Consider the following 14,070-nt stretch of genomic DNA (forward strand, 5'->3'; position numbering starts at 1 on the left):
GGCACAAACGTATTGATCGCGCTTGATCCATCAACCGTCGCAGGCAAGAGTTGCTGTCAGTATTGCGAAGGGCTCGCATCGAAGGTAAACTCGATCATGTAGATAATTGATAAAAATGAGTATGATTTTTCACATGGATCTCTGGAGGAATCTTGTTTTCCGCTGCGTTATATGCGGTTTAATCGATTTTTCGCGCATATAGATCCCTACACTACCATGACACCATTGCCCTGGGGACATTGATTGTCAATTAAGACTAGGATAACACATTGATTGTTTATATACTGTGCTAAAAAAAAGAAGGTTAGAAAGAGATTGAGACAGATTTCAACGAAATTCCTCCGATGCTCAAATTAGACCACATAGAAACAAAAAGAAGTAGCAAAATAGAGGAAATAGTAGAAAATCTCACACCATATCTCTCTTTGAAGATTGATATCATTCCTTTATATAATCTAAAAGGGACCATAACATCCACTCCTTTATAATTAACGCCACTATTTCACGATGATTATAACCGCTGCGCCATAATAGAAACAATTGTTATGCTATAAGTGCCTTTCTTTAATAGTTGTCAATTATCTCACACCGTCGTCAAGGTGTTGTTTTCCCCCTTGCCTTTGTGCAGTGAACTCATATTCGTGATCCCACAAGCTAAGTCCAAGTCTTTTATACAAAGACCCTCATATACTTGAGCTCGAGTTCATAAAGTGCTTGGCTATCAGGTACTCGACCGTTCTCAAGTCTTCTCAAGCACTTACGCTTGAGTTTTCGAGTTTTCTCAAGTTCCAATGTTCATGCACTTAGACAATTTGATAACTCGGGCTAGCTTAGCAACTTGACAACTTAGGCACTCAGCAATTTGACTCATTCGACACTTGACCAAATGTGACTCATATAATGATGACTCAATGAGATGATTGGACTAGCTCGAGAGGGGTGTACGCACATCCTATCGATATGAAATGAGTATGCAGAAGAGTATTCAAAAGAGTATTCAAAATACTAATCCTTAGTTAGCCATTGAAAATCTTTCTATATAAGCTAGGGTTTATTTTTATCTCAATAATATACATAAATTTATTACTAAATTTCTAACATTTCGTGGTCGAGATAAATCAACGGCTGCAAAAAAAAAAAACTTCTTTTACATGCTCGAACAACATTTTTTTTGTACTTGATTTTTTTATCTTATAAAATTTACATTTTTTAATATAAAAATTACACTTTTTTAATAATATATATATATATATATATATATATATTAAAATTTTTAAAAAAGTATAAATCCATGATGCCGATGTTCTGGATAAAAAAAAGTAAGAATGAATATTTATTTTTTAAAAATAATATTAAAGTTTTTTTTTGCCTAGATCTCATACATAATTAACCCGGTCCGAAGTTTTTAACCCGGCTTGGATTCGGCTCCCATAATTAACCCGGCCCAAATTTTTTAACCTGGCTTGGATTCGACACTTCTGCTCGCTCCCTCCGAAGTTCCTTCTCGCGCCGCTCCTCAGCTCCTCCGAAGTTCTTCGCCGCCCCGAAATTCCTTCTCCTCGTCGCCGCAAATGGAGTACGTGGATTCGCTCACCGGATTCCGCTTAGACGGTCGTCGTCCGAATGATGTGCATCTTTCTTCACTTATTCCACTCTTTCAATTTATTTATCTTTTTTCTTAAAACTTCCATTCAACAACGGGGTTTATCCCTTCGCAGATGAGGCAAATACGTGGAGAGATTGGGGTTGTCGCAAAAGCTGACGGGTATATCTCCAGTTCGCGATCTATTTTTTTCCTCTTATTTTCTTTGTCGCGAGTTCTCTAAACAAAGAAACAAGGAACTTTTAATCATTTCCTTCTTCAATATGCTCACTAGCTTATTTGTTCCACTTAATATCTTTAGGAATAGGTTAGCAGTGAAGTAGATTACTTATCTAGGTCATGTCTACTTTAATGCGAGTATAAATAATCAACTAAATGAAAGGGAAGAAATCATAGTTACAATTCGCTTGTAAAATGATATGATTCTTACATATGAATCAGAAATGAAAAATCAATTTTATTCAATACCATATAAATCTTATTTTATATAATCCTAAAAATTAGAAATAAAATAAATTAAAGTCAAATATATCCAACTAAAAGTAAATATAACCCATTAAGAAATTGATTAAAGCTAGTATATTAGAAATTAAATCTAAATCATTGTAAAAAAAAAAAGAAGAATTTTATATTATGCAATAGAGACAGAAAGGAGGAAGAGTGAAATATCAAATCCGATGATGGAATAAATAAAATTTTTAATTTACTTTAACAATGAATGAGGAGAACAAGTTTTACACAAAATATCAATGAGGAGGGAAGCGACGGTGACTTATAAATATTGTAATAGCAAAGTCATCTTCCATTTGTAGATGATTTTTCTTTCAAAAGCATTTGACAACAATTTTTTATTGACATTTCATTTCCATGCAATGAAATAAATAACAATTTGCACAGTATCATGAATTTAAGATAAGAACCTGCATATTTTGTTATGATCATATTCAGCTTCTGCTTGTATTATTATGCTATTTAAGGGAATATTCCATTATTTTACATATTTTTGGATGTCACTATTCCAAACAGATATTATTTTGTAAAACATATTTTTAGTTTTCTATCTGAACTTTAAGTTGATACACTTCGTGATTTGCAAATTTGCCAAAATAATTCATGATACAAAGCTCATTTTGACAACCTTGGAATTTCTTGACTAAAAAGATCCAGAAAACGATATCTTATTTTGATGTTTTGTAACAAAATAGATAACTCTTGCGTTTTGCTTAGTATGGTATTTACCTGCAAAATTTTATGTGCTGCTCAACCATGCCGACCATGAAGCTAGAGATTCATTTATTCCTTGTGCCTTACAATAAACATTAGTGAAAAAGTTGTTGCTTATGAAGCTAGAGTGAAGAGAATGGTGATTATGAGGAACCCAATGATGCTTATGCTTATGGGTGATATTAATCAGTTAACCACTACATATTGTGCCTAATGTTTAAGGAAGAAATGTAGCTCTGATTTTAATTATGAACTGTTATGCACTTGCATACCACAAATATACTTTGTGAAAACTAATGGCATAATGCTTGAATAAGTTTCTACTACTTTTTATTTGATTTGTCTCAGATCTGCCCTTTTTGAGATGGGAAACACCAAAGTTGTTGCTGCTATTTATGGGCCAAGAGAGGTTAGATATTTTATACGTTTTTTGGGCTATCACTATATTCAGGCTATCACTATATTCTCTTTGTTAAAACAGTTTTTTGGGCTCCAGTGACATTTAAGCTTCTTTGCTGATATTATTTCCGATGTCAAGACTTAATTTTGTATTCTGTGATTTAGGTCCAAAATAAAGGCCAACAGATTAATAACCAGGCATTAGTGAGTTGATTGTCTCTTTCTGTTTCTGTTGTTGCAGCAATGTTTTACTAGTATATTTTCTTACATCTTATGTTTCCTGGGGATATTTTTAGGTGCGTTGTGAGTATAGCATGGCTAATTTCAGCACTGGGGATCGCACAAGAAGACCAAAGGGCGACAGGTAATTTTGCCAACTCATTCAAGTGTTCCTTGCCTTTTACATTGAAAAATTGCTTTTATCTGCATGGTTACAAGAAAGGTATTTTGTGCCTTCTAAGGCTATGGAATAATGACCTTGGACAGTGTTCATGTTCAAACTCTTGGCTGTTTAAGAATTTTAATTTGAGTTTCAGCAAACCCAATTATGAACTTCTCTCTCTTTTCCCTTATTAAATTGGATGAGATGCCAGTAATATTTTTAGTACTCATGTTGAAGCTTGTTGGAACTACCACAATTTTTTTAGCTTTGTGCTAACATAAACAAAAACATTTCAAATCTTTAATGACAGACGCTCTACAGAAATATCTTTGGTAATTCGCCAGACAATGGAAGCATGTATTCTAGTACATTTGATGCCTCGCTCCCAGGTTAACATTTGGAGTTCCATTTGCATATTCTTGGTTTCTTTAATTATTGTTTCCTTCAATTTTCTTATTGCAGATTGACATTTTTGTACAAGTTCTTCAAGCAGATGGAGGTAACATCTCATTTCTGAGTATTTTAAAGTGTACTTTTTCTAATGTGTATTCACCTTTTCATCTTTAACCTTCCTATTATTTCCAATGTTAAATGATACTTTAGGAACTCGATCAGCTTGTATCAATGCTGCAACTTTAGCACTTGCTGATGCTGGCATTCCTATGCGTGATATTGTCACCTCCTGCAGTGCTGGATATCTTTGTTCCACACCCTTGCTTGGTGCCACAGTTTTCTTTGCTGCTGAACAGTTTTCTTTTCCTCTTTGAAGTTTTATATCCTAGTTACACTATCAATTTATTATTGTTGGCAGATTTAAACTATGTAGAGGATAGTGCAGGAGGTCCAGATGTCACTGTAGGGATTCTAGCAAAGATGGATAAAGTAACTCTTCTTCAGGTATCATAGCAAACAGAGCATTTCTAGATACGAGTTGTTGAACATGCCATATTATCTCTGTTGTTTCTCAATTATATTAATCTTGGGAAATATTTATTTCATCTAATGAACAATTTGTATTTGCATTTCATGTTGAAAAGTAAATAAAACCATAGGTAACACATATAAGGTCCCATATGAACATTAGATTTGTGAACAATAGGAATAAAAATCAGATTCTGTAAGAAATGTTTAGGCCTCACTCAACATGGTTGATTGGACTTGTCAAAGAACTTGAAGAGTTCAAGCTTTTGTCCAGCGCTACAACTGAGCTCTAACATAATAACATCAACAGCAACAAGCCATGCTAGTCTCCGAATACTATTTTATCCCAGCATTTGACTTATGCAATTATTATCACTAGTAATGTTTAGATCATTTAAGTTACTTTTGTTTATATGATAACTTGAGTTTTATTTTTCATCTCTTTGAATCCCTTGAACCCCTTGAACCCCCACATCCTTTAACTCTAGATGCTTTAATTTGTGTGACTATAGCATCTATTATCATCTTTGAATGTGCCTATATCTTCTGTCCATTTATCATTTATTAGAGCATGTGTAGTTGCTCTTGATAGTAAGCAGTGAGATGGGGAAGGGCTGGTATGCTGGGCAGTAGATGGAGGGCTTGCACGCCGAGCAGGTTTGTGGTGGATGGATATTGACAACTATGTGGGGAGGGTTTGTATGTTGGTCAGGAGATGGAGGCTTGTACGCTGAGAAGGTCTGGAGCGATATTTACACCTACAGAGGAAAGTGGCCGGGCTGGGGAAGTGAGGTAAATGGTAAACCAGTTTGGTGGTGAGTGTTGTGAGACAGAACTTGTGACCAGTCTTGTTACTGAACATAAACTCTTGCTAATCTTAACTATAGCCCAATAAAATTAGGTCCTTGTACAAGTTTACTGAACAAATACCAATGATTTTAGGGGGAAAAGGATTTAAGAACTGGTTATGAGTTTGCTTAGTATTTGCTTGTACTATAATGCTCATAAAATTTTTAAAGTGTATATTGGAGAAGCATAATTTTCTTTTTAATCTATCAAAGCTGAAACAAGCATATGCATTATTTACAAGGGAGCTATGTTCAAAGTTCCAACTATTTATGAAGCAGTGTTTCAAGTTAATTATGAATAATGTTTGCAATTTTCTTTTGATGAGGTTCCTAAAAGGGTGGAACCTTAATGAGAATTTGCCTATGATTGTATTTAGTTTTTTTTGCTTAATCATGCCCAGTTGTTTCATTGGTATGCCTATCCAAAATGAAGAGCAATGCTTTACACTTGTTCTATACAATTTTTTTTTTTCAGTTTTTATATTTGCTAATTCTCATATTGGGAAAATTTCAGATGGATTCAAAACTACCTATGGATATTTTTGAAAATGTTATGCAACTTGCAATAGAAGGATGCAAAGCGATAGCTCAGTACATACGTGAAGTAAGAAATGATTCAATCAATTAGATGATTTCATGCATTCAAGATTTTGCTTCTAGTTAACTACTATGTTCATGCAATTTTATGTTGTTTTTTTTTTATGTTTTAGAAGCTTCCTTGGAGAGTTTTTTCATCTGGGTATTATTAATGCTTTAGGTGATATATGTAGATTGGTGAGTTTTAAATTCCCATAGCATGAGAATTGATGGCTATGTAGTAAAATTTATGTTTGGTGTACCTCTCTTTATTGTAGTGTCCTTAGATTTTAATCCCTAGTGGTTAAGTGGGAACTAAAATATACCAAAGTGGAGAGGTTTGAGAATCTGATGAGTTGGGCGTTTTAGACATTTGGATTTTTATTATTTTACCCTCTACAACTTTATATATCACCATTTTTTTAATACATTAGTTATTTGTGTAAGTGATTATCATCCTGCTGTGAAGTTAGTACAGTTTTTTTTATACTATGTATGTTTTAAAAAAATATTAATAATTTTAGATACTTGATTTTTCAATGTAATCCTATATATTATAATCAGATAAAACTGGAATAGCTTTAGTTATTTATAGAGGTGTCCATTGGGTTGGACCGCCAAAGGATTGGCTTAGCCAAAGACTACCATACTTGTGATGCGAATTTTGAGGCGAAATCTTGTCTATCAATTTAGGGTTATTTAGTAGTCTCACCAAATGTATTTTCTAGAATTTTATATTTTCAAATCGTTGTTAATTTAGTTCCCAAAGTTGTTTTTTTAATAATTGAGTATTTCTTGCTGGTTTTTAATTGTATTTTTCAATTTTAGTTGAGTTGGAGCCTTTAAAATGATGCTAACTTCCTCTTTGTAATTTATCTTTGAATTTATTCTCTTTTGATAAATTTCTCTATATAAAATCTTAGTGCTTTGTGTTCACTCTTTCTATAGCCTAGTGCTGCATCAATTTGTATCAAAATTGCAGCCTTTGCAGGCTGATGGTTTGATTCTATACCTCCTTTCCCAACTCTTGTTGCGTTTCCATCCTTTGTTGTTCACCACTCGATGCAAACTAGCAATGATTCTACTGTCCACCTTGCATTTTCTCTTCTCCACATACCTTCTCAGCTGACCAATATGCATCCCTCATTCATTGTGCTCCCATTGCGTTGAATCCATCCTCGATAAACCCTATGTCTTAACCTGCACCTCTATTGCCAATGGGAGTAGCTACCATCTCTACCAGCAGCAACCTCTCAACAACTGCCATACCAAGTCAAATAATGGCTACTTTATGTAGGATTAGTCCAACAGTAATTGGGTTTGAATGTGAACGAAGAGTACCCATGTCCTGATTTCGAGGTACTCTTAAATATTTAAAATTGAAAGTATCATGATTTGGTAGATCTTATGATTGCATCTTAGTTTGAGAATTGCATGTTGGACAACTAATAGGACATTTGGGAATAACAAAACGATAGCCCTCAAAGTCATGACTCTATTTTAGTGTTAGTTAATCAATTCTCTAAAACGGCACATCACATTTCATGCAATAAACCAAACAATATATCACATATAGCTAAGTTGTTTCTCAGGGAGGTTAGATTGCATGGATTGCCATTATCAATAGTATCATCCAAAGATGTTAAGTTGTAAGTTATGGAATACATTATGAAAATTGTCTAGGATCCAACTTAAGTTTTCACTCATATCTAAGTTGTTTCTTAGGGAAGTTAGATTGCATGGTCAGGCTAAGGTTACTAACTGTAGCGTAGGAAATCTAATTAGATGTCTAAAAAGGACAGTCCGATGCATGAAGCTCTTGCAATGCGGGGTCTTAGGGAAGGGGCGGATCATATTGAATTATTGTATGCAACCTTATTCTGCATGTCTAATGGGTAAAAAATCAAAACATTTTGAATTCTATCTTGCCAAATGCTGAATGTGTTTATAATAATTCTTTAAATTGTTCCACAAATAAATGTGTGTTTGAAATTGTATGAGTCAAAAGCTTATCAACTATTGGACCAAAGCTATTAGCTCAGTTCCAAGTGAAATTAAAATTAGCTCAGATATGGTGTAAAAATTGATGAATATTAATTGGTGCTAAATTTCTCTCTAATTTGTTTTCCTCCACCCCTTCAATTCTAGTTAATGTTGTATGTCAATCATTCCTTATGTTTTATTCATTTTATGTTTATGTGTGCACCTTTTTTTTGTGGGTTGCTTGGTTGCAGGTTTTATTAGAGAATACAAAGCTATTGGAGAGTCGCAAAGGCGTATGAGGTACCACCAGTCAAAAGATTCATTTCCCCCATTTTTTCTTTCTCAGCTACGATAAATTATGGGGATTCCCCACGAGGCACCTCTTTCAATTATTCTCATAGGGTACCGACACTTTGTTTCTGACCAAAGGGCACTTCTTTTCTTATATCCTTTCTTTTCTCCCCTAAATGATTTAATTTTTTGATGGACAAAATGAACTCCAAATGAGAAATCGAGACCACATTTGTGTTCTTGAAAGTATGGGGAATTCAAATCTAAATTTAATTTAATTTAATGAGCTGATGCAATTTTCAAATCAAAATCTCAATTTACCTTTGTGTTCATTTGGTCCAAATCTGAGTTTCTTCAGCATTGTCCATGCCAATTCCCTTGTTATTGCAAAAGAGAATGGAATAGATGCCCTATTCCACAGCCTATTAATCTAACTGAACCAAAGTGTTAGGTACCGTTTAACCTGCCTCAAACATCTCTTCCAGCTCTTTGCATGCATTCACTTTACATTTTCGATTAGTTGTACATTGCAACAGCCTCCATTCAACATTCCAAACTTTGACGCTGTGTAAGTACTAAACTTGTTTGATGATAATTTTTATTACCAGATTACCGTTGGCGGCACACTCCCTTCTACAACTCACGGTGAAGCTGTAATTTGATCTACCAGACGCACAAACAATGTGCTTCCAATTGTAGAAGAGTTTTCCATCTCAAATACTGTAATTTTGATCAAGAAATTGAATTTGTAGCAAGTGCCTCCCATTGCGAATTAGTAATCCACATGATATTAATGGTGGGAAGAACTACAAAACTATGTTTTTCGATACTTGAAACCTTTAAAGTAACAGTTGAAAAATCTGCACAGATTCTTCCTCGATGCACAAATTATCATCGTTTTAGTTGGTATTACATTTTCTCATCTCCTTGCAATCTTTGATAGTCCAGAAAAGTGAATAAGCATCTTGATGTTGGTTTCTTGCTATCTAGACGTCTACATTTGGCCTGGAGCTTGTATCCATCCAATGTTTGTGGCCCTTGTAGTGACCAACTTCATCGCTTCTTATATATGCATGGTTTCAACTCCGGCCATTCAATGCTTTTGACTTTGGTACTTCTTTCCTGTAAAACAATATTGGCAACTCCAGTCAAACCTATCATGAAATATGCAACAGCCTCCATTCAACATTCCAAACTTTTAAGCTGTGTAAGTACTGAAGTTGTTTGATGACAATTTTTATTACCAGATTACCGTTGGCGGCGCGCTCCCTTCTACTACTCATGGTGAAGCTGTAATTTGATCTACCAGATGCACAAACAATGTGCTTCCAATTGTAGAAGAGTTTTCCATCTCAAATACTGTAATTTTGAGCAAGAAATTGAATTTGTAGCAAGTGCCTCCCATTTGAATTAGTTATCCACATGATTTTAATGGTGGGAAGAACTACAAAACTATGTTTTTCGATACTTGAAACCTTTAAAGTAACAGTTGAAAAATCTGCACAGATTCTTCCTCGATGCACAAATTATCATCTTTTTAGTTGGTATTACATTTTCTCATCTCCTTGAAATCTTTAATAGTCCAGAAGAGTGAATAAGCATCTTGATGTTGGTTTCTTGCTATCTAGACGTCTACATTTGACCTGGAGCTTGTATCCATCCAATGTTTGTGGCCCTTGCAGTCACCAAATTCATCGCTTCTTGTATATGCATGGTTTCAACTCCGGCCATTCAATGCTTTTGGCTTTGGTACTTCTTTCCTGTAAAACAATATTGGCAACTCCAGTCAAACCTATCATGAAATATGTAAATTCTTGGATACCTGACTAAATGAACTGTGCGACGAAATCTTACCGTTTTCTTGAAGTAGAACATAACAAACATCTTATTAGAAAAATCCTGGAAACCAATTCATTTAGCATTAGCTACATAGCGGAAGGCAGGGATTCTCCATTGGCAAGGATAACCATTCACTTTAGATTGTACTCACTGCAACTAGACAGCTTTAGATGGCTGAATGAACTAACCTTTGAAAGCAAAGACAAACCAAGTTGTTCAATGGCTTCACAAAACTTATCAGGATTAGCTCCGCCATTGTTAGGATCAAACCTACTCCGCACTTCAGCTATTAGAAGCCAGCCACTGCACCATAGCATTGTAGCTAATCTATTATTAAAATACATTTAGAAAAAAACATGAACGCTGAATTAAGTACTAAATTGCATGGTTAACCTGGGCTTTAGAACTCGTTTAGCTTCCAGCAAATAATTAGGGTAGTTGGTTCCCATCAAAGACAAACAGAAAACTGCAACATCTACAGAGGTTGACTCCAGTGGTGTCTGCCCATAATAATGCCCATAGTTACTTGTTAGCCATGTTAATATCAGGTATGAATATCTACTACTTGGTCATAATTGTGTTAAAAAGTGAAGCATGGGATCAAGAGCATCTAGAAGTTCGGGTGTCAACACTGATATTGGGAGGGGAGCAAAGGGTGCAACTGGTATAGCTAGCTAGTACTCGCAGAAGTTTGATGATGGTCTTATACATTAAATGAAAAAAATATAGTAGAATGCATTACAACTCATCTGACATTAAGAGGTGTGGCAGTTACAGTCAGCATTTTACATGTAAACTTCAGAGGAATTAATTAAACGATCGACTGTACAAGTATCAATGCAGAATAAACAAAGCAACAGAAATGATCTTGTGTATCCTTTGTAAATTTGCTTTGTTATTTGAAAAAGGCATAAAATGCATATTTTGACTGTGTGATATCTACTTATGTCATGTTATTCATTGTTATTATGGTTGTGGATATTTTCTACTGCATTGTCACCACGTAGGGTATCTCCTGGTACATGAGATCAGCCTCGTGACATTTGTCCATGAACATACGAACATATTGAGTCATTGACCCCCACTGCAGACTGCCACCATCTTAAGAGCTTGGCATAAATGGAAAGTTGGAGACAATAGTATAGATTGAATTTTCATTACCTCTTCCCTCTTCCTCATCCAAATAATCAAGGTTTTATCCCTTATTTTTCCTCCTCTCCCTCCTTTTCACCCTCTCCTTTCTCTTCAATCTCCCTCTCTCCAAGTAAACATAGCCTAAGTCACAATAATAGAAGCATAAATCTCAAATCGCCGTAACAGAACCATGAATCTCTAGTCTGAAATCAGCCAACATTTTCAATCCCTTATTAGTCAGTGCTTACTTCACCAAGGAAGAGGTTCACTCGATTAACTGATACAAAATGAAAATATAAACAAAAATAATTAGAAAATAGCAATCTGGGTGGGAGCTGGCAACTGATCCTCATGTATAGGTGGGTGGGTTTAAACAGTTCTTGGTAGAGTTTTTCCCCCACAATTCCTTTTCTTTTGTTTTTTTAAAATGAAGGTTGAACTAGATCTGACCTGCGACTCATTTTGGGTAGAAACAAAAGAAACTAGTGATTTGATTTTGAAATACTGATTTTCGCTACTTTCATTTGAATTTGGAGTACTAGGAAGTAATTAAACATCAAGACAAGTCATTTTAACATTATGTAACAGAAGCCAGTGATATATGAATATAGTTAATTAGAACGTATCAAGAACAATGGATCTGGTGCTTAAAGGACATATCAGAAGAATAATAGCTTGAAAGAAATCAAAGTTTAGATCTTTATAAACATAGACAGAAACAAAGAAAAATAAGTAAAATGCAATATCATGTTAAGGAAATAATCAATAATAAAATCATTACAAAGATAAGAGGTAGTACATACATGAGCCATATCACAGGCAATTACTGATGGGTCATTGGAAACAAGGTCAATGGAGAAGACCTTATTCTTCACATTTCTTGCTAGTGTTGCATTCCCTAGAGTATGATTTAATGGATTAATGCAAACACGGCTAATGATCTCACTTGAATATAGAAATAATATTCAACCCAAAGAGTGAGTTTCAAACTATCCTCACCACAACCAAAATCAGCAACTGTCAAAGAAGAACCATGACTCTTTAGCCATTTAATGATCAAGTTAACTGGTTGTTGTGGCCAATGCAACATTTGCTCTTGGTATCCTGCATGATACTAATGAGTGAAACATAAGTCACAACAGAATATGTGATACTTCACGTCATTATCTAGTCCTGAAAAGAATTTTTTGCTTGCTTATGTAATATAGAAGGGTAAATTTGATTTGGAAGGAAAATAAAGATAAAAGATGTAAAGCATGCTCTCAAATCAACTAGGTTTATACTAAGGCTTCTTCCATCCTCTGCTCATTAGTTAATTTTCTATTTCAAAACATCCAGACAAATTTCCTCAACATTACTGGTTATGATAATAGGCATCTAAAATGCAGCAGTTTATAAGCAGCCTCAGCAAGTCCAATCAGACTATCTTTGGAGAAAAATAAAACAAGACATGCAAATGAAAAAGTAGAATTACCACATTAAATAGTTGCGGATCATCCTTGAATAAGTTGAATGCCTCGGTACCATTGCAAGTGTATAATTTCTCATTTAACATTCTGAAATGACCTCCAGATAACCTCATTCTCATCTACAGATCAGTTAGAACATTGTGGCCGTGAGGAAAAAATATGTAACGATTTGAAATATAGAAACGAGAAGGCAAAGAGTACGAAGGTTAAGAAAAAAATGACCAAAAAAATAATCTTGTGAAAAGAAAACACAGGTCACGAAAGGAAGAAAAGGGATCAAGGCACAAAGGTGCCATTTTTTGAAAGAGTTCATCCCTTCACAAAATTCCTCGGTGCCAGAGAGTGATGAGACGAATTACCTTCTCAAGGAAACCAGGTTGCGACTTGGAGTTGGATGAAGGTTCGACCTTTCTCCTCTTAGGATGGGGCGGCGGCGAGGAAGACTCTGCCTTGCCACGCTGCGTCTTTAGGGTCGGCAACTCCGAGTTCTTGCTGGTTTGGGACCTTCGCCCCTTCCTCTTCTTCCGGGATGCATCGCGTCTGGCATCCATCGTCTGCGAGGTGCAAATTCTTGGCCAGCAATAAAGACGATGGAAAATAGGCGAAAGACGAATCAGGAAGACGAGCTGTTATCCAGTGATCATCGATCTAGACGGCAACTAACCATAAACCCTAATGGATGAACTTTGTGCAATTTAGCGAAGAAATTCCTTATTTTTCTTTTAAAGTCCCTTTGGACAAAAATACCCTAATCTCAGCGTCCTCTAATAGAAAAGGGGAAATTATGTAATATACAAAATAAATTTTATCCGGTATTAAAAGATATTTATTTTAATTTTTACACTATCAGCTTTGAACTTAAGGAGTTAGACAATCTATTTTTAATATTTAAAAAAATCATATATGATATTTTTAATATTTAATTATATTCTCACAAAATATAATTAAATGAAAATAAAAATAATAATATGTAAGTTATTTGTGCATGATACTTGTAGGTGGATCCATATTTAACTATAATATGTAAATTATTTTGGTACGGTGGTAAAATCTTAGCTATTATCCAAATATTTTTTAATTTGAATCTTAGTTAGTATATTGCAGGATATTTTTTTTTAATGGGATGAAAAATATGAAACGTTGACTACTGGACAAGGAGTCGTTTGGTTTATTTGTGGTGGGTGAACTAGGGGAGGGTTGTCTACTTCCAAAATTAGTTGGATCAATGACGTACTGTAAGATATTTTCCTCCAGTAATATGAAAAATCTTAAATCTTGGCGGTTGGACAAGGAGTTACTTGTGCTTTTGGATTTACCTGGTGAGCGAACCAAGAGGAGAATCGTCTACCTCCAGAATTAGTTGGAGTTTGGACATGTAATACATTTTCCTCTAGTGGGATG

At 34.8% G+C, this 14,070-nt stretch overlaps 2 protein-coding genes across 4 annotated transcripts; one reads left to right on the forward strand and one right to left on the reverse strand.

Moving 5' to 3' along the window:
• Window positions 1-1,494: 1,494 nt before the first annotated feature.
• Window positions 1,495-9,787, forward strand: LOC141821050 (exosome complex component RRP41 homolog). 2 transcript variants are annotated; one of them, XM_074708410.1, is made up of 12 exons: window positions 1,495-1,628; window positions 1,719-1,765; window positions 3,176-3,236; window positions 3,392-3,430; window positions 3,523-3,590; window positions 3,919-3,997; window positions 4,071-4,107; window positions 4,212-4,328; window positions 4,420-4,505; window positions 5,892-5,981; window positions 8,188-8,236; window positions 9,475-9,787. In XM_074708410.1, exons 1-11 carry the CDS (start codon window positions 1,572-1,574, stop codon window positions 8,233-8,235), a joined length of 729 nt encoding a protein of 242 aa, XP_074564511.1. In that variant the 5' UTR covers window positions 1,495-1,571; the 3' UTR covers window position 8,236; window positions 9,475-9,787. The 2 variants fall into 2 exon arrangements, with proteins under 2 accessions (XP_074564511.1, XP_074564510.1); XM_074708409.1 differs by lacking the exon at window positions 9,475-9,787 and adding an exon at window positions 8,836-9,092.
• On the reverse strand, window positions 9,010-13,340 carry LOC141821049 (ribosomal RNA-processing protein 8). 2 transcript variants are annotated; one of them, XM_074708407.1, is made up of 8 exons: window positions 13,029-13,340; window positions 12,675-12,788; window positions 12,200-12,314; window positions 12,004-12,098; window positions 10,460-10,566; window positions 10,255-10,369; window positions 10,082-10,126; window positions 9,010-9,349 (listed from the first exon to the last, which is right to left on the reverse strand). In XM_074708407.1, the coding sequence occupies exons 1-8, from the start codon at window positions 13,218-13,220 to the stop codon at window positions 9,281-9,283; spliced, it is 852 nt and encodes a 283-aa protein (XP_074564508.1). In that variant the 5' UTR covers window positions 13,221-13,340; the 3' UTR covers window positions 9,010-9,280. The 2 variants fall into 2 exon arrangements, with proteins under 2 accessions (XP_074564508.1, XP_074564509.1); XM_074708408.1 differs by lacking the exon at window positions 9,010-9,349 and adding an exon at window positions 9,685-9,987.
• Window positions 13,341-14,070: the final 730 nt, after the last annotated feature.

The sequence above is a fragment of the Curcuma longa genome, chromosome 2, assembly GCF_044706935.1.
Source record: "Curcuma longa cultivar G26 ecotype Majalengka, Jawa Barat chromosome 2, ITB_CL_G26_1.1, whole genome shotgun sequence".
NCBI lineage: Eukaryota > Viridiplantae > Streptophyta > Magnoliopsida > Zingiberales > Zingiberaceae > Curcuma > Curcuma longa.

Excerpts from the sequence above, each read along its gene's own strand:
- LOC141821050 (XM_074708410.1), top strand. The coding sequence starts at position 1,572 with ATGGAGTACGTGGATTCGCTCACCGGATTCCGCTTAGACGGTCGTCGT. Across the intron at positions 4,108-4,211 it reads AGTTCTTCAAGCAGATGGAG|GAACTCGATCAGCTTGTATC; the intron begins GTAACATCTCAT and ends ATGATACTTTAG. Across the intron at positions 4,506-5,891 it reads ATAAAGTAACTCTTCTTCAG|ATGGATTCAAAACTACCTAT; the intron begins GTATCATAGCAA and ends GGAAAATTTCAG.
- LOC141821049 (XM_074708407.1), bottom strand. The coding sequence starts at position 13,220 with ATGGATGCCAGACGCGATGCATCCCGGAAGAAGAGGAAGGGGCGAAGG. Across the intron at positions 10,127-10,254 it reads GTTTGTCTTTGCTTTCAAAG|GATTTTTCTAATAAGATGTT; the intron begins GTTAGTTCATTC and ends ATTGGTTTCCAG. Across the intron at positions 9,350-10,081 it reads TGTTCTACTTCAAGAAAACG|GAAAGAAGTACCAAAGTCAA; the intron begins GTAAGATTTCGT and ends ATTGTTTTACAG.